The sequence below is a fragment of the Galendromus occidentalis genome, unplaced genomic scaffold (genome assembly GCF_000255335.2).
Source record: "Galendromus occidentalis unplaced genomic scaffold, Mocc_1.1 scf7180000077495, whole genome shotgun sequence".
Lineage (NCBI taxonomy): Eukaryota > Metazoa > Arthropoda > Arachnida > Mesostigmata > Phytoseiidae > Galendromus > Galendromus occidentalis.
Genome location: NW_003805483.1, coordinates 653,908 through 672,854, shown reverse-complemented (window position 1 = coordinate 672,854; position 18,947 = coordinate 653,908). Strand labels below are relative to the sequence as shown.

Sequence of the window (18,947 nt, the reverse complement as noted above, 5' to 3'; positions counted from 1 at the left end):
CGCTGAACGTACCGCCGGAAGTTATGGTGCGGAGCACCGCTCCAGGCCGAATTGGAGAAACAAACAGCGAGTCCTGATTCGTGGCGACCAAGAACGACCCTAGACTGATCGGAGTAGCCTGATATTCCGGGACGAATGATTGGGTCACAAATTATTTGATCTCTCTCCCCAATGATGCGAGGAGATCTTCCACCCACGGCCGCAGTCTCCGCGGTTGAGACACCCTCGGTCAGAGCTTGCAGAATTGGTGGAAAACAATCGGAGACTGTCAAGTTTACGGCATAATATTAGGCGGCTTTATTTAGATTCTACGCTGTACGACTCATTTTCAGTTTCCAATCTTGGGTCCGAGAAGGTCCGTGAAGACATTCGTCGACACCACGTATCCAACAGTAGCCACGAAGAAGGAGGTACCGATCGCTAGGACCTTGTTGCCGTACGCCGCCTGTTTCGCATACCCCTCTTGCCAGCTGCCCGAAGGCTTCGGCAGCTCATCGTAGGTTGGAACTTTATGGTTTGCGATGCGATCGCTGATAGAGCGAGTGAGTCCTGAAACGAACGAGGTAGAACACCATGAGTAAAATACATGTCACGCGAATAATGAAAGCGAATCGAATACGACGACTATCCTAAATTCCCAACGCATGACCTCCAACTGATCGCAATCCTGGAGGAAACAAAACGACTGCCGCGAAAAACTTCAAGAGCGAGTTTGTCGAACGCGAGTCGTCAAGCCGGGACCTCGAATCGTTCGCGGGTCCTAGGGAGACCTTCTGCGATAGAGACAGCCGAGAAAGGGTTCCCGAAGCAAGGTTCCGAAATTTCGACTCGCTCCCCCTTTGTGACCATTCAGAGTCCCTTCAGAGCCTGATCAGGAGCGTCGCGGCGCCCTCGGACACCGAATCTTTCAAAAAGGACACCCCAAGGTGATCCGGGTCTAAATAAAAGGACTCTTGATCCTTCCCGGAGGTTTCTACAAGCTGCGATGGGCTTCGAGGCTTCCGATACTTACGGGCAGTCGGTGGGATCACCTTTCGCAGAGCTGCGTTCATGTTTTAAGCGATTGTTTTGCTCGATGCGACCCACAAGTCAGATCGAAGATGTGCTCGCAGATTGATAGCAGAGCCAGAGGTTTCTCTTCTGCACAAGAGTAGACGTAAACAAAGGGCCCGTGATAGACAGCTCCCGCCGTCCGGGGCGGTTTATTCGAATCGAGGCGTGATATCGTCCGATAGATGATTTCCTCCTCTGCACTCCGCCCTCTGGCCCGCGGGACCAGTGTCGCCGGTCCTAGTCACGTCCGACTGGATTCAGAGCTCGATCTGAGGTCCGAAATTATTTCATCGGAGTCTCGAGCCTCAGCTTGAAGGGCCAATTTGTCCTGCCACGATTTCGGGCGTCCCGCCATTGGTTTTCATCAGATTTTTCAAGTACGAGATCCAACATCGCTCCTCCGTTCCGGGAACGAGGGGATCGCCGCCACGAGGGGCGAATCTGTGCAATTCGCGCTTTTTCCCGAATTTCTACGCACTACGGGGAATCGCGAATGAACGAATCCTTCACAGGAAGGCAAGCAGCAACCCCGAGTCGTGTGTCCTGGTTTGCGCGTGTGTGTGGTGTTATCAAGCAGCAACCCAGCTGTACACATAGGAGAGAGCCACGTCAAGACAGAAGCCGGCGTAGCTGTCGATGGTGTGCGAGCACCGGGGTTTTTGGCTTGGGAATTCTCAGTTGTTCGACCTGGAATAGATTTCATTTCCTCCATCGATCGTTCGGTTGTTCGGACGACTTCTTCGAAGATGGGTCCCCTCTTGGTCTTGGCGATCCTAACCCTCCTGGGGAATCTTTGTGATGGCCAACGTAAAGCTCTGAAGGAGGTATGTTGTGAAATTCTCGACCCCTCGTAGATGCAGATGGGTCGAGGCAGATGCTCGAATCCATGAGTCCTCATTCTGTTGGGGCCTCTATCTTTATGGAGCAGGCATAGAACGTCCGAGTTGGAATACGTTGGAGCTTATCGATCGATAAATGGTATCTCGAGTCTGACTGTCTCCCTGTGTTTCTCTCAGAGTCCGAGCCTCAGTGACAGAGTCCAGCAACTCACAGACATGAGTCTGAAACGTGCCGTGATCCGACTGAACGCAGACCGATTCAGACAGTACGTCAAGGCAGTTCCCCGGAACTACTCGATGATCATCCAGTTCACCGCCTTGTCTCCGATGAGAAGCTGCTCGATATGCCGACAGGCTCACGACGAGTTCACAGTCGTCGCAAATTCGTGGAGATACACCCCGTCCTTCACGGACAGAATATTCTTCGCCATGGTGGACTTCGACGAAGGAGAGGAGGTAAGGCATGCGGCGGAACCGGGACCGCAGAATTCTTTCGAGATCTGTCCGCTTCTATCCCCGTGCTCAAGTCTTGTGTTCAAAATCCGCTTTTCGCTTCCCGCAGGTCTTCAAACAGATGGGATTCAACTCCGCGCCCATCTTCATGCATTTCCCCGAGAAGGGAAAACCGAAGAAAGGGGACAACATGGACATTCAGCGAATGGGTTTCCAGGCCGAGGTTTTCGCGAAGTGGATCCAGGAGCGCACCGACGTCTCGATCCGCGTCTTCCGTCCGCCCAACTATTCCGGAACGATCGCGCTGTTGATCCTCTTGACGCTGACGGCTACGCTCCTCTACGTGCGCCGCAACAACCTCGAGTTCCTCTACAATCGAACGTCGTGGGGGCTGCTCGCGGTGTGCATCGTGTTTGTCATGATGTCTGGGCAGATGTGGAACCACATCCGCGGCCCTCCTTTCATGCAGAGGACCCAGAGGGGCATCAGCTACATCCACGGATCGAGTTCGGCACAGCTCGTGATGGAATCCTATATCATCATGAGTCTCTACGGCTGCGTCGTCGTAGGAATGATTTTGATGAACGAAGCTCCTCTGTTGCCCGGTGGGGAATCGAAGAAGAAGACATTCTTGGCTATCGGAGGACTTGGCATGTTCATTTGTTTCTTCAGTTTCCTGCTTTCAGTATTCAGGTCGAAAGCACATGGCTATCCGTACAGTCTTCTGTTCAGCTAAGATCTTTCGGAGCCAAATTCCAAAGCTCGGTCGGAACGACCCGAAAATTTTCCATGGGATTCGCCAAGGTCCGCAAGCTTCTAGTCCAATCGGGTCGGACATTCACGATGACAGGTGAAAGATCTTCGCGGCGAATGAAATTCTATGCGGATATCACTGGAGCCTCGCGGTTGAAGAATAAAACGGGCGGGATGGGGTTTGAATGTACAGGTGCACGATCGCACGTGAACGATTTGGATGGAGCGAGAGGATATTATTTAAAGAAGGAATAAAGAGACGATTTTTTATCGACAGGCGCATTTCCATGATTTCGGTATGAATAATGAATTTTTGTTCGCCTTAATATCATGGAGCCCGCATGAGAGGCCCTCTCCTCCTCGATGATGAAGCATCCTCTGGTCAATTCTCAGCCCCTTGAATTTATCCAGATTCAAAGCCGGATGTCATTGTTATCATCGATCCTGGGAGCCATCAGGAAGCTGCTCGGCTTCGTGAGTAGTTCAGAAGTCGCGGATGTACTCCGAGAGATTACCCGATGGAGACCCCTTGCCGAGGGAAGCGGTCGATGAGGAAAGTTGAGTCGATGAGGCAGCGTAGGCATTGTCTCTTGAATTTGCTCGGGCGTGAGGGGTGAGCTCGACGGCAATAATTGCGTCGGCTCCTCGAAGGAGTAGACGTCGCGACCGGCACTACCCCAAAACAACTGACTGAGCAATGGCATATTGGAAGGCAAACCAGCGGAAGGGGGAATGAGATGAGGGACGACCGAATCGGCATTTCACAAGGCATAGTGTACCAACCGTATGAATTCGGTTCTGAAATCGGCGGAAATTCTAATCAGACAGCTATATTTTCGGACATCGAATCACAAAGCGATTATGGAGCCTTATTCTCAGCTCCGACCCGGGGCAGGCGTCCTCGCCTTTATGTTCACTATGAAACCTGGCAACGGTGACCTTTGAACGTTGAACAGAGTTGGTATCAGTGTTCGCACGGATACTGAGTCTCTTTAGTGTCAGGCATTGCTTCGAGAAAACAGAGCAGATAGAACATCAGAGATTTCTGGGTATATTCATCCATCGTGTTCCGCTCGGAAACAAAGCCTCTCGACGTTCGGACTGAGATCTTCAAATGCCCAGCTAGGAGGATTCGAACCTAGAATACGCGACAGACTCAAAGGGTCTCGCAGGAAATGTGCCCCTTTTTGGAAATCGCTTCGGCGACCAACTTCAGAGAGCTGTATCTCCGGAACGGTTGGTCGCAGAGCGACGATCGAAGGCGCGTTGGAAAGCTGAGTCTGAGAGGTTTCATTTGCGCCAGATCGGGGAAAGGATTAGTCGAGGCGGAGATATATGAAGATTTTTGTAAATCGAAAACTACATCGACAGAGTCGCTGATTTTTCTTCTGCGGACTGTTTCCCGCGAAATGAGACTTTGTGCGAAGTTTCAGAGTGGCTGCTCAACTGTAAGTATGTTCAAGTACCCGAAAACCCTTTTTCCATTGAGTTAGGCCGATTGTATTCTACCACCATTCGGCTTGCGGAGGTTTCCACCTAGAGAACGGTTGGTCGCACGGAGCCGAAGAAAGTCGCTGTGTAGCCGATGAACCACCGCCATGATGTCATCACATGAGCATGGGTAGACCGCGGACTCGGGCTTAGCGATTCGCCGCAGCATCGGATCCTAAGGAATTTCTGCGTAGTGGGGAATCCACTACACAGAGGAGTCATGGTATCATGGACTCCATTTATCCGAGGCTCGCAGAAACTAGCCCACTGATGAGCATTCCGGAGCCCTGCTTCGGATGCTTAACCGAAATCCATGAGTCAGTCGCCAGATATCTGGAAGGATCTCACCGGGGTACTCTGACGCCTCTTCATACCGTCCTCCAGATGGAGGCTCCGCAAGCCGATTGGTGGTAGAATCCAATTGGGCTTATTCAATGAAGAAAGGGTTTTCGGGTACTTGAACATACTTACAGTTGAGCAGCCACTCTGAAACTTCCCACAAAGTCTTATTTCACGGAAAACAGTCCGCAGAAGAAAAATCATATATGAGAATAAAAATCAAGTATGTCTCCGTCCCGAGTGATCTTTTTCCGATCGGACTGGTGCAAATGGAAGCTCTCAGACTCAGCTTTTCAACGCGCCTTCGATCGTCGCTCTGCGACCAACCCTTCCGGAGATACAGCTCTCTGAAGTTGGTCGCCGAAGCGATTTCCAAAAAGGGGCACATTTCCTGCGAGACCCTTTATAGTCACCTCACTTTGACATGCACGGCCCTGCTCCGAGCATTCCTGGGTCGAGGCCGCCAATGGTGACTGTCTCTTATCCTTCTAATCTGCTTTTCTCTAGAAATCCCGAATGGCTCGTTACTCGCCGCTAAATCGTCCCAGTTCCTCTTCAGAGCAAGCGCTTCTGGCGAATCGCGACTTGTGGAGGACTCGGAATCCCTACCTGTCCGGAGGTTTTCCCTTGCCAGATCGAGTATGATCCTGCTGTTGAGCTCGGTCAAAACTTGGGTTCTCTCTTATGGTCAACTACGCGGTTTTCGAAGTGCTCACTTCAACAATTATGCGACCAGGTAACGACTGTGTTAATTCGTCGGAGAGAAAATCTTCGGAATAACGAATACTGGCCCTATAGGACTGCTGTCCGCTCAGCTATAGGGGAATCGATTCTGAGTCTTTTCGGAATAAGGAATCTGGGCATCCAGGACCGCTGTCCGCTCAGCCAACGGCGGATTCTTTCCGGAATAAGGAATCCGGGCGGATGGAGGCCCAGTAATTTTCGGACTCGATCCTTCTCATGAGCCTCCATGCTCTGCGGATGGAAGTTCGTTAATTTCCGGTTTTCGCATCCCGGAGGTTCCCGGTGTTGATTATTGTAAGGAAAGGCTCACTGCTGTCGACAGGAGTTCGATGATTCTCGGGTCTGACATCCTGGCGATTCCCGGAGTTTATTTCCCTAGAAGATTGTTCAACGCTGTCGAAGAGAGTCCAATAATTCTAGGGTCACTCATCCCGTGGGTTCCCGGAGTTCATTTCCGAGGAGAGAGCTCAATGCTGCAGAAAGGGGCTCAATAGTTTCCGGGTCACCCATCCAGAGGATTCCCGGAGTTGATTCTGGTTAGGGCTCCATCCTGGGAATAGAACTCCGATGATCTTCGGGTCTCTCATCCCGAAGGTTTCCGGATTTGATTCTGGTGAGGTAGGGCTCAATGCTGTCGACAGGAGTCCGATATTCTCGGATTTCTCGTCCCGAAAATTCCCGGAGTTGATTTCTTCAGCTTCCTCCTACCTGAGCGCTCCCGACGTCGACATCTCGTCGATTGTGGTGCATCGCCCCTCCCTCTTGGAGTACGTGGTTTACGTTGACGTCTCGGAGGAGGCGGTCGTGCGCGCGATCGCGACCGAATGCACCTGGAGCTGCCGTCCTGGAGGAATTCCTGCTGGATTCTACAAGAGATTGGTCGGTGGAGTGGCCAAGCCTCTGACTGAGTTTGATTTGCAGGAAATCCCTGGACGACGGCGTCGTCGCCTCCTTCTTCGAGACAGCTTGGATAGCTCTAGTACACAGAAAGGGGTTGCGGAGTGATCCTGAGAACGAACGACCCGTCTCTCGGACGTCAGTCAGCTGCAGGGTCTTGAAGAAGATCATATGCGATGGAATCTTGGAAAACGCCGAGGGACAGGGACTCATATCCTCACAGCCATGCGCCTACAGGAAGAAGAGGTCCAAGGATGATCTCTGATTTCCTGCGGGGGATACGAGAGGATGATACGAGTTTCATTGTCGAAGCGCGCCTCTGCCACGACGGGATGCCCGCGGGGCGACGTTCTCAGGTCTCTCATCCCGGGGATTTCCGGAGTTGATTCTCGTTACAAAGGGCTCAATGCTGGGGATAGAAGCCCGATAAATCAGCGGTCTCCCATCCTGAGAATTCTCGGAGTTGATTTCCGAAGGGGCTCCATGCTGTGATCAGGGATTCCAGCGGATCCGACGCGCGAGGTTTGCACGGTTGTCGGACCGGCCGCCCGGACTCATCAGATACATGCATACGTTTTTTTTGCATGTATAAATACATCGATGCATTAGAAAAAATAAGCAGATGTTGCCTGCAGGCGGCAACTGTCGGAATCCGCGAATCTCGGCGAATTTCACGGATCTTCGGAATCCCTAGAGATTAGAACTCCGACAATTTCCGGGTCTCTCATCGCGAAGATTTCCGGAGTGGAATCTCGTCACCACACGGCTTGGCGTAGGCTCTGTGTTGGTAAGGGCAGTCCGATAATTCTCGGGTTCCGTATCCCGAGACTTATCGGACTCCATTCTCCCGAGAGAGCTCTGGCTGGTCTCCTGTTGATAGAATTCCGATGATTTTCTTGATTTTCAACCCGATGATTCTCGATGATCCTTGTAGGGACTCAGATCTCTGAGGATGAGACTGCGATAGTTCGTGGAAACCCAATCTCTAGGATATTCGGACTCTATTGTCGAAAGGCATGGATGTTCTGCGGATCGTGCTTCGACATCTTCGGATTCTCGAAAAGCCCGCCATCAGCGCCATACTCGCCAATATGGCCGCAACAACAACTCGCATTGGGCTAGGGAGATGTTTCCCTAGACATTGAAGTACACAAACCCCCACACATAAATGCAGTCGTAGTGACGAGTTGTCCGGTTCCGTGTTCTGGAGAATACGCATTCTGCGCTCGGATGGGCACGAGCCGAACGATCATGTGAACTCGGCCAATCTCGAGAAGGCATCCTGAATGTTAAAATGAGGACACAGAACCTCCTACGAAGCTCGAATACTGGTGAAGTGCTGTTTGTTGGATTCGAAGCCAAAAATGATGAAAATCAGGTTTCTGGACAATATAGGTACATTCCAACTGCGACTACTTCTCCCGGCTACGTGTTCAGGCTGAAGCCAGTGTGAAAAGAGCCCGAACCAGAACCGAAGGCGGACTCCCAGAGCGATCAGTGCAAGCAAGGAAAAAAAATCCTATTCGGTGGTTCGAGCGTCCAGACTGCTGTCGTCCGCCGCCGCTGCCGCTTCGCTCCCCTGTACGTCAGCGAGGCTAGAAATTAGCTGTGTGCAGCGGGAAGCGGTCTTGCGGATTGTTCGGTGAGGTAAATTCGACGACGCGAGAAGGCTGTGCGAGACCCCCGTACAGTTGCCCAAGCGAACAGCAGCAGGTTCCCGCTGTCCGAGGAGGAGCCCCAGCGAGTCAGCCCCAGTCAGTACGTCAGTGAGACCGTGCCTGGCTGCCGGAGTGACTGCTCTTCTGTCCATCGGTCGTTCCGTGGATCTGTCACTCGCTCGTCCACTCGCAAGCAGCAGCAGCAGCAGTCATCCATACCGTTGTTCTGCATCCGCCAGTGCGTTTGTGTGCTTGTCTCTGGTGCGGGCAGTTCGTGTTGGTGTTTTGATTCGCTCGTTCTTTCGTTCAGGTGGTGCCTGGTGTTCACGGTCAGCGTCTTCCCTCTGGGTATCTCCGGCAGTGCCGAGTAGGGAATTCAACGAGTTCAATGTCGTCGAGCCCGAAACAAAATGACCCATGTGTTTGGATGGGTGTGGGACGGCGCACACTGGATCACCTGGCTTAATTCGTTTAGCCCACAGACGCGACCGCTCACCGACTGCGTTCTTCACTTTCACATCGTGAGTGCGAAAGTCGACTTTACGCAATTGCACCACCGGGTTCATATCCTCGGGGGGAAAATTTCGCTCGAGGAAAACCTCACCGAGCACGTCACATACGTGATCACCGATAAAGACCCCACGCGCGAGGAGCGTGAGCCGTTTTCGCGGGGTCAGCTGTTGCTCCGGAAAGCTGCCGCCAAATCATTGGGAGTGACCGAGCAAGCGAAGGAACTACGAGTTAAGCTTTGGAACGTGACTTCTTTCCTCCGTTGGCTGGAGTGTCAAGTCGACTTCGTTGGCTCGACCAACCTCAGTGGAGCCGCCGCCTTCCAATATCCGGAACACAAGCGGAACTCCAGCAAATTCATATCGCAGCTGAATATCAAGGTCGAGGACGGAAGACAGAGATTCAAGCCGCAACAGAAGCCCCTCAAAGAACCTTATTTGCATTTAGACCCCGAGTATCCGGCCAGTCCGTTCGACGAGCCAAGCTACCAGCAAAAATTCGTCAAGCGGGAGCGGCTCCGGAAACTTGAAGAAATCAACAACAATAACATTGACAAGTCGTTCAAGGACGCGAAAAAGAAAGAGGAAAACGGTGTTGGAAACAACATTAATATTAACAATAACAACAACAACAATAGTAAGAAGTCCGTTCGTGCCAATCAACCTAAGCAGCAGTTCTGCGAATGTTGCAACGCCTACTTCTTGCATTTAGACGAGCATCTTCAGTCTGAACAGCATCGAAAATTTTTCGGAGCGAACGAGGATCACTTCCGGTGCGTTAAGGATCTCATTGACAAACTTCATCCCCAGTGGATGGGCACATTGCCGGTCTCGCAGGATATCGCTGGCAACGTTCCTTCTACGACGCTAACACAAGGTAATAGTTTTTAGAATCGATATTCTTCAGATTAGTTTCTGGGCGGGAAATTATAAATGACGGATGGGACGGTCGACGGCCCGCAGCCTCACCGCGCATTCTGAAATAGTCTATGATCTGAGCTAAAGAGATCAAGCCTCGATCACTCGAATCGGATCCACGCTCTAATTTTTTTCCCGACATGGAGTTCGGACCTCCTGTGGGGATTAAGAAGATGCATCTACCACTCCCCGTCGAAAACTTTGAGGCCGTCGGGATTCGGAGAATTCGATCCGGGCTAGAGTTGATCAGCTGTGATTCGCTGACTTCGCCCAATTATGCATAAGAATGTTCCATCGAGCTCCTTCCCGTTGAATGTTTCCGTTCCCTCCGCGACGGCTGCGTGCGGAGAGCGAGAACATGGGAAAGAAAACATTGTGGATCGCCGTTACGCGACGGTAATCTTAGAGGACGTATTGGTGGTTGGCCGTGTGAGTTAGAGTGTAACCCGGAGTGCCCAGCTGCGATTGGCGGATTCCCAGCGCATGTGGTCGCTCCGCAGTCCTGGACTGGCAATGACCAAACTTGGTCTTGGCCAGGTATGATGGAGGATATTGTATGGATCAAATCTCCGCTCCTTTCCCATCGCGCCGCGAGATGCTCTGCTCGGCACCGCGGAGCTCGATTCTGTCGAAACGAGTGGACCAAGCGGGATTGTTGTGCCTCATGAAGTTGGACTCGACGAATTCAAGTCATGTTTCGACCTCGGACGGAGTCACGACGTTCGAGATCGTAACTCCCGGCTCCGTGAAAATTTGATCGCCAGAAACAGTGTCGAGAGTAAACATATCGAAATGTGCGACCTTGACCCTCACGCGATATTCCGTGGCCGTACGCTAACAGATTTGTATTTCATTTGATTTCTCAGGTAAATCCCTTGAGTATCCGGCGTTCACGCTACCGCTGGAATCGTCTCCAGCGCTCCCTGATTATCCACAATTCCCGACGACTGGAAATCAGTTCAATCGGAAACCCGTTGGTCGATCTGTGATGCACCCCGCAAGCGCCGCGTACGCCCTAAATATGCGACAACATATGCTCAATCAAGCTTACAGAAACGCCACTGCCTCGGCGCAGCAGCAAACCGGTATCGGTCCCCCTCACGGGCTCTTGGGGAGACAGGCCGGTACGAACTCTGGACATTACGATCACCCCCCGCATCATGGAGTATCAGGTAATGGAATCCTTACATTCCGGGGACCCCATTGGATAGAGCCAGAATGCGACTTTCGTCGTCGCTCTCTCGTGTTTCCGTTCGTTCGTCAGCCTATTCGCTGTATGTAACTGTTACATCAGTCGCTGAAGTGCTCACGTAACTTCCTCCCCCCCTTCCCCCGTGGACAGACCGACACGTCATTAGACTTGGAATAGAGCGCCAGAATTTCTCGCCTGTCTCCTTGCTTATATCGTAGAAACGGCTCTTCGATTCGACGGAAGACGTCGATGACGTCGAAACGTACAGTTCCTCGCTCTTTCGTCAGGTCAACAGGAATGATGATTACATTTTCGTCTCGTTCTAGGTGTCAACTTGAAAGGCGCCGAAGTTCATGAGGGGATCGCGGTCGGTGGTCATCGAACAGGAGCTCCCGGAGGTCCGGGGGGAGTGGCCCCGTCCCACAATATGGCTTCCTCGTCGACGCCGTTCCAGATACCCGACCTATTGTCGACGTCAGAAACTCTGCTAGCCGCAGCTACCTCCGGAGTCCCGTTGGACTTCTCGCGGACGTCATCGCAAACGTTTGCGGCTGCGATGATGCGCGATTTCGGTCATCTACCTCCCCCGCCGATTTCTCATCCTCATCCCATGCTCTCCCATCAAGCGTATAACCTTTCGCAGGCTGCCGCGTCTTCGCACGAGAAGATGCTCGATGACTGGCTACCCAAGCTACAAGACCAGTTGAGCCATAGTCAACAACAACAGAACTCCACTCATCAAGCCCTAGATATGTGGGGTGCCGCCCTTGGTCAGGACCAGAGCAGTCAGGCTGCCCAAGCCCAAGCCGCTCAGGCCGCACAAGCAACCGCAGATCTCTTCGCTGCTCTAGCCGGCTCGGCCGATCAAGCCGACCTCGCCTCGTTGGGTCTCCAGAACCTTCTGCAGACAATGGTTTCGGTCGAGGAAGAGAACAGGAAACGAGCCCAACAAATTTACAACCAGCAGCATCAGAATCATCTCCTTCAGTCTCAGTCGCAAGGCCAGCACAAGAAACAGTCTGACAAGGCGCAGCATCCACTGTCAACGTCATTGGCCCAGCCTTCCGCCCCAGCCCAGAATCATCACACCCAATCCCAATTGATCCCCTCCAATCAACAGATGCCATCGACAATAGCCCAAACTCGACAGGACGCACAGGAAACCTCGCTCTCTCCCGAGGAGGTCGTCGAGGATAAATTCACGCCTCGCGTTGAGCCCCAGCTCCAACCCTCCCCGAATCAAGCGACCCCGAGCCCTCAGGGAGCGAACAATCGTGTCGCCCGAACGCCCACGTACGACAGTCCCCTCCAAGCTCGCTCGCAATACAACAGTCCCTTGCCAAAAGACGAAATGGACTTCCAACAGCAACAGCCGCCGCCGCAGCAGCAGCAGAAGAAAACCCCTACCCAGCACCGATTAGAAGCACCGGCTTTCAATAATCAAAAACCTTTGGATCCCATGAAACAATTTAACTCTCCGCAGCAGCAGCAGCCACCACCCCCGCCCCCACCGCCCCAGCAGACCCTGCCCGATCTGCAGAAGTACATCGGAGCACCTCCCCAACCGGAGTACGTCCACGAAACTCCCCCTCAGCAGAATTTTCCGGGCGAGATCTCAGGTCGCCAGGCGGCCATGAACAAATACCCAGAGGTTGTGTCTCCGTTCGACGGCCAGCAGGGTCAGAAGACGCCGTTTTACGAGAATCCGCACTCGGTTCCCACTCCGTTACAAAACCCTCCTTCAGTGCCAATGAATAATCCGCCCTCGGTGCCCATGAATGAGGGTCATACCCCGCAACACACCCCTCATCATCCCGCTCATTCGAACACGCCGCAACATATGCAAAGTCCTGCGAATCTTCACGGCCGTGCGATGCAGCAGCCTGGGCCCCCACCCCCGCAGCAGCAGCAGCCGCCGCAACAACAGCACTGCATGGAGAAGTACGATTTCCAGGAGGAACTCAACGAGAAATTGCCTCCGTGGCAATCTGGCGATTTGGTGGCCGCAGCCACCGCTGTAGAAAAACACTCGTGGGGGCAGAATACTCCGCAGTTTGAAGCTATATCCAGCGACAATGGCAAACAGGAAGCCCCTCTGGCGCAGTGTGGTGCTCCACAAGAAAAAGAGATCTCCGCTGCAGCTGCAGCAGCAGCTCCCTACGAGAAAGAGCTTCCGTCCAAATATCTCAAGGGCCGCGGGTATCAGCAACCTCCGATCGGTTCGAATCAAGAGTCCAACGACCAACTCAGTTCACAGGACTCGAACTCGATGCAAAACTCCATAGCATCGAACACACCTCAACATTCAGGAGCGGGTCTTCCAACAAGGTTCGTGCGATGCGAATTTATTCAATGGTGATGGAATTTGTCAGAGAACTCTTGAGAACTGACCGAGGAGGAGGGGAGGGATCAGGCTGGAGGAGCGAATGCGGGAACTGCTTTCTTGTTCCCCATGAGGAACAAGATCGAGCTCCCATCCAAATGACTGATCATCTTTCTCTTCCAGCTTTCGGTATCAGAACGAAACGAGTAAGGATTCCTTGGACCTCGATAAGAGAACCTTTCCAAGCCAGGCCGCGGGGTCCGCCGCGAACGAAAGCTCGACCCACAATCGGTGGACGGCTCAGCGGAAAAGCGCTCGTGGCCGCTACGGTGGTATAAAGTTGAAGTTCACGCCTGCTGGTCGGAAGAGCATCGCAGCCGGCTACAATACATCCGGGAATAACCACTCGATGTTCAGCCCGAGTCAGAGCACCGGTAAGTTTCCCCAATCCGAGCTGAAGATCATCCTCACTCGCTCGCTCGCTCATCTGAAGTGTCTAGGTCTCTTCGTATCTGACTGTGATGAGATCGAGAGTATTTATCATTCCAGCCAAAGGCGACCCGTACGATTGGAACGAGGACGAAGAAGTGTCCCTTTCTCCGATGAAGCGGAAAGCCGCTGCGCAGAGCTCGCATCTGTCATTCTCGCAGTTTACACAGAAGCAACAGAATGCAATGCCCTCAGACATGGGTGTGATCGGCGGATATGGATCTCTGCAGCAAGCAAGTGGCCAAATCTACTCGCAGCAGTCTTACCAACATCAACAGCAGCAGCATCTCGCACTCCATCAACAGAACCCCCAGATGCCGCCAGCGTATCCACAGCCGGGCCATTCCCAAAACATGGCCGGCTCTTCGAATCCGGCCGGAGCTCTCGGTGCGGCGACGGATGCGGATGCGGCTGCGCAAAACAAGTGGAAGATGAAGATGGTATCGGAGACGAAAATCGTTCTCAAGAAATTCAATCCACCGAGCGGGGGCAAACCCTCGTCGTATAAGCATCATCGGAAGCGTCATCTCTAGAACATTTCGTAGAAAAGTAATTTTTGAAATTGGTACCATCTCTTTCTGCGGAAGCAGTGAATGGCCAGAGGCAGGCGAGCAGCCTTTAACCAACCCACCCTGTTTCGTGAGTGATCTATAGGAACGTTAATTTTTCAAATGCTCGGGATAACCTGTAGAGAGAGAGAGGAAGCGAGCGACTTAACTTCGATTACGAGAATATATTACGGAGTACTAAGCATCTTGCCGGAATCGGCATGAGCTCTGCATGTCCTCACTGACGCCGGTCGAGTTCAGGGCATTATGTTCGATAGTAGCCAACGCCATTGACGCGGTCGACTGACTCACTTGTTCCTTTCACTGAAGCTTCGGCGTACGATCGTCGGAAAGAAAGACCCGATCCTGACCCAGGAAAGGCGCTCGACGAATTGCTCAATGACTTCCGCTAGTTCCTTGTGGACGGAACTTCGGTTGAGAAGAAAGAGACGAGCTCATTTCGACGACACGACGACTACCATTTTTTGTACAGGTCCGAATTTTATTTATAATTTCAAACCTCTGTACCATCCGCCAACCTGCTTACTATCAGTCTGTCTGTCTGTCTATCCATCCATCTGTCAATCAATCAAACAATCGATCTACTGACGCGTCTCAGGTGACGTGTGTCTATCGGATAAGATACTAGATACTACTCCTGGTATGACTTGTCGTGCCGGTTCTTGGAGTCCACAATTTGACGAGAACGAGGGACGTGAATCGAAATCTTTCTCTGCTATGATGTAGTAGGTTTCGACAATTTCATCCCGTCATCTCATGCTCTCGATGATTGTAAACTTTCCGTCGAGGAATCCGTTTGTAAAATGATCCCGCTCTCACCGACTCAAGATTCTCAACTGTGGAAAGCGATGACGACTTAATTATGTTCTACTTCTGGTTTAGGAGTTGTTTTATTACAACATGCGATGTATTGTTTTTGTAGATGTTTTCCTTTTTTGATCGATCCTCCACGTCCGACCGAACGGTGTCCGTTGCCCTCGAGAGGAATAATGATGATTATCGCTATCATCGTCAGAAACTCATGGAAAGATAACTTCAGTGTAAATACGACGAACATGGGTAGAGCTCTATGTGAACGTACGATTCTTCTTCGTTGTTCTCTCCTACGAATTGTATCATATGTAACTCATCCCCAATGGTAGTAGCCGATCAGTGTTAGTGCATAGTAGACGGATCGCGATTATGACGATATCCTTGTTCTCTTGACGACGGATGTGGAACGTCCACAGGACTGAGCTTGCGATCGACACACATTATACTACCTATTGTCGAGCATCAAACGCATTCGGGAGGATCGCCGCCGTCTATGATAGCCGAAGAGAGGCGACAGACGGCCTCCCAATCCGTGGTCGGTGTATACTGTATGTACAAAATGACATACCAACATACTGTACATAATCGGTGCAATAAACAAATAAGCGAATTGACGACGGTGGCATGAAAGACTGATGACGACACAGCTACAAGTCTCGAAACGTTCTCATAACATTCTCGGAAAAGATTCGGAAGGGAAGCCTCACCGTAAACCTGACGGAGCAGAAAACTGCGAATAAAATAACAAAAATAGAAAATGTTATTGCCAAATATCAAGTGGCTTACAGACAACTTCACGAGTCTTCCTTTTCGACAGTCAAGTTTAGGGGCGTCTCGGTAATATCCACAGCGAGAGCGATAGCAGCTCCGAGAAGGAGCTTTGTGAATTCCCACAAAGATATCAGTGGTCGCGCCAACCGAGAGCTGCATCGTTGACAACCTCGGGAGGGCCGCGGTCACCAGTTGCATGGGCCGCACGGAAAGGCGTGCTCTATGTGGAGAAGAGAGTCGCTAGGTTCTGAGAGGAAGGGTAACGGAGCACTCGCCCTCCGCGAAGATCTCTTTCCCTTTGCCACCCGCAACTTAGGTTCGCCCTTAGTACTCAGTTCTTCAGCTCTCGAATAGCTTACGGTGTGTTGTTGGTGGAGCTTTATTCTGGGGATACAACGCGCGGCTAACTGCTTAGTGCGCAGGTTCAGTGCTCTGTGAAAGGATACAAAATTCGAGTTTCGTGCTTTCCTCCCGTTACCCTCCTCGTCGGCGTGATCCTTGTCGAGTGCTCTCGGAACACCGAAAGTTTGCAGTCGTCGAGCAACTCTGAAGTAGTGGAAAACGTTTGTGTTGCTTCAAAGTTTGGCGCGTCAGAGGCTGAGGGCTGCACGCCCCCTCGTCACTAGCTCCTTTTAGTTTTGGCTTCCAGAGCTCGAGAGAGGGAGAGTAGTGACGTCTCGAGCGAAGTTACGCAAAATCTCGAGGAATTTACTTTGATCGTGCGATACCTGCGCGCGAGTTCTGTGGCGTGTGGATGCGCAATGTGCCAGTGATCCCTTAGGACAAGTCGGGACAGCTTTGGAAAACCGGAGGTGGGTAAAACCGGACCGGATTCTCGAGGTTCGGCTATGCTTGGCGGCAACAGCGGCCGGGCACCTGTCAGAATCTATGGAACAGTCGCGCGCGGATAAAGTCCCGATGACTTTTCATGCGGTGCGACGCTTTCCGACCACAGATTCCCATTCCTCGGGGTTGTCATCGTACGGGGCTCAGGCATAGCTTGGGTCCGCCTTGCATGCTGTTTGACGCTTCGCTATCCGCGCGGTTTTTGCCACGGGAGATCGTTCGATGGAAACTCACCGTGAGCTACACGACATGTATGTAGATTCCCTCCGAAGCGACGCTCGTGAAATGTCACGACCTTGGCTTGATGCGCTGACGCTCCAGCTCAAGGATATGACAATCGCTCCCTCCGTCTCGATCCGAGAGTTCTGATCTGTAATTCTAATTCGTGTCTGGCGCACGGATCCCTATGGTGAAAATAGCGAATATGGCCCAAATGACATCTCCGATGCTTGTCAGCCATAGTCGCCTCATCGACGATGTCACGATCTGGATTTAGAGGTTCGAGCTCAACGGCCAATAACTCAATCAACGGCTGTCGAGGCTTCCAGAGTATCCTCGTCGAGCAGATGCTGAAGAACTCGTCCGAGGTCTCGGCTGGGGCTACATCCAAAGCTGTCGAAAACGGCCTTGGATCTTTATTGGTGTCCTTCTCTGAATCGAATCGAGAGTCTTGATCGCACGACTTTCTTTTCAGCATTAGAGCTCGGAAATGTTCCGGAGACGGTGCCGGCGCCGCGTCGCAACGTCAGAAACCCGCTATGAAATTTGCTGAGACTCTCCCGGCCTAGAAAATTCCGGGCGTCCCAAAGAGGGACAGTGGACGGAGTTCACAGCGTGGCTCGAGCCCGATTCGGTGAATCTTCCCAAAACTCTCCATGAGGGGATCGTGATTTTTCCTCCTACGAAATCCGAAAAGATCGATTGCATCGATGGGAGTTTTCCGGAGAGGCTCCACAGAGTATACCGTGTCAGTCCACCTGGTCGAGGCACCCCTAGGAGTACTCCAATGGCAAAATAAAGTTCCCTCAAGAGGCCTCAATGCCCTAACCGAGCATCTGGTTTCTCCCTCAGGCCGAAAAATCTCGGAGTGGCATCGAGCCATATAATTTTTAGCTTCACTCGCAGCGATACTGTATCGACGTGCGGAGACGGTGGTTGCGAATTGATAAGCTGTCTCGTGCAGCGCGAAAATCCATTTTCTCCGCTTGAGACTCATGGTTATGGGAAGCGTCCAAACGGTTCGGTCGTTTAAGCTTAAAACCCTACGATATGGGCAACTCCCCGTGAGTCTTCAGCCCTGCTGAATACAATAATGCATCTCCGATGCCCGTAAGGCGCTTTTCGCAGCATATTTTCACAGCCCGTGGATCCGCCGCGAGCGGAGGAAAAACAAGAACAACCTGTTGCCGGCTTGTATCGATTAGGTCGAGACATCAGATCAGATACCGTCAGGCTATTGAGTGCATGGCGCGTTCGACGCCTCATGTGAAGACGCGCGAGTCGTTCAGGAGCATCGTGCGATGGCGCTCCTGGAAGGAGAGAAGGTCCGCTTTCTGACGCAGCGCTGGTGGACTTGACTGGTCCTCAGTTTTGAAATCTCTCTACCGGGTTTTCCACGCTCTGGAGATCCGTGCTTGATAACTCATCGTTGATGGCTGGGACAACAAACTTGGCTCCAAATCGAAGGAAATAATTCCGATCCGGAAAATATCGTTGGAGGGAACGAAATCCGAAACCGTCTCGATTGAATATCGCCTGCGGTCGAGCAGATCCAGAGCCCAAGACAAGCGTATGCCTGCCGCATTCGGGAGTGAGTGAAAGATCTAGGTTTACACCGGAACAGCATGACCTGGCTCGTGTCTCTGATATCGACAGTACCGTTGCTCATCTGGAAGTGACGGCGGATGTTAAATTTCCCTGCGGGAGAGGCTTCCGTCAATTTCTTCTTGAAACATATTCGTCCTTGATTGAGTCATATCTCACATATCTGCCGCATGCTCGTAACAGCTGCGCTCTATTGTAAAAGTGGTCATCAATCGGAATCGAGGATGAGTGGGTCAGCGGTGGAGAACCTAAATTTTTTGAGAATATGGATCTTCGAACGCCGTCGAACGGGAAGCTCCAGCTCGGACCAGATCAAACGCAACCACTTCAACTTATCCGGAGGGGAGAATCGCCTGGCCGGAATGAATTCTGTATCCCAAAGCGGAGATGATGTCCCTGAGCTGTCAATGAGAGAGGAGTTCCACTCACTCATTCAGTCGCTCGCCTTGAGGCTGCAATCTTGGAC

At 52.0% G+C, this 18,947-nt stretch overlaps 3 protein-coding genes across 3 annotated transcripts; 2 read left to right on the top strand and 1 right to left on the bottom strand.

Annotated features, from left to right (window-relative positions):
- Positions 1–273: 273 nt before the first annotated feature.
- LOC100902421 (uncharacterized) lies at positions 274–1,158 on the bottom strand. The gene is made up of 2 exons (XM_018640656.1): positions 1,013–1,158; positions 274–549 (listed from the first exon to the last, which is right to left on the bottom strand). The coding sequence occupies exons 1-2, from the start codon at positions 1,050–1,052 to the stop codon at positions 329–331; spliced, it is 261 nt and encodes an 86-aa protein (XP_018496172.1). The 5' UTR covers positions 1,053–1,158; the 3' UTR covers positions 274–328.
- A 472-nt stretch (positions 1,159–1,630) lies between these two features.
- Positions 1,631–3,365, top strand: Ostgamma (oligosaccharide transferase gamma subunit). The gene is made up of 3 exons (XM_003746315.2): positions 1,631–1,877; positions 2,070–2,348; positions 2,455–3,365. The coding sequence occupies exons 1-3, from the start codon at positions 1,800–1,802 to the stop codon at positions 3,079–3,081; spliced, it is 984 nt and encodes a 327-aa protein (XP_003746363.1). The 5' UTR covers positions 1,631–1,799; the 3' UTR covers positions 3,082–3,365.
- A 5,272-nt stretch (positions 3,366–8,637) lies between these two features.
- On the top strand, positions 8,638–14,191 carry LOC108864621 (uncharacterized). Its single transcript, XM_029112335.1, is given in 5 exon segments — positions 8,638–9,613; positions 10,521–10,826; positions 11,173–13,161; positions 13,304–13,603; positions 13,704–14,191. Coding segments are annotated over 5 exon segments (4,059 nt in total).
- Positions 14,192–18,947: the final 4,756 nt, after the last annotated feature.

Bases quoted from the DNA above. Each gene is read 5' to 3' on its own strand.
- LOC100902421 (XM_018640656.1), bottom strand. From the start codon at position 1,052: ATGAACGCAGCTCTGCGAAAGGTGATCCCACCGACTGCCC. The intron at 550-1,012 runs GTAAGTATCGGA...CGTTCGTTTCAG, and splicing joins GGTGATCCCACCGACTGCCC to GACTCACTCGCTCTATCAGC.
- Ostgamma (XM_003746315.2), top strand. From the start codon at position 1,800: ATGGGTCCCCTCTTGGTCTTGGCGATCCTAACCCTCCTGGGGAATCTT. The intron at 1,878-2,069 runs GTATGTTGTGAA...TGTTTCTCTCAG, and splicing joins AACGTAAAGCTCTGAAGGAG to AGTCCGAGCCTCAGTGACAG. The intron at 2,349-2,454 runs GTAAGGCATGCG...CGCTTCCCGCAG, and splicing joins ACTTCGACGAAGGAGAGGAG to GTCTTCAAACAGATGGGATT.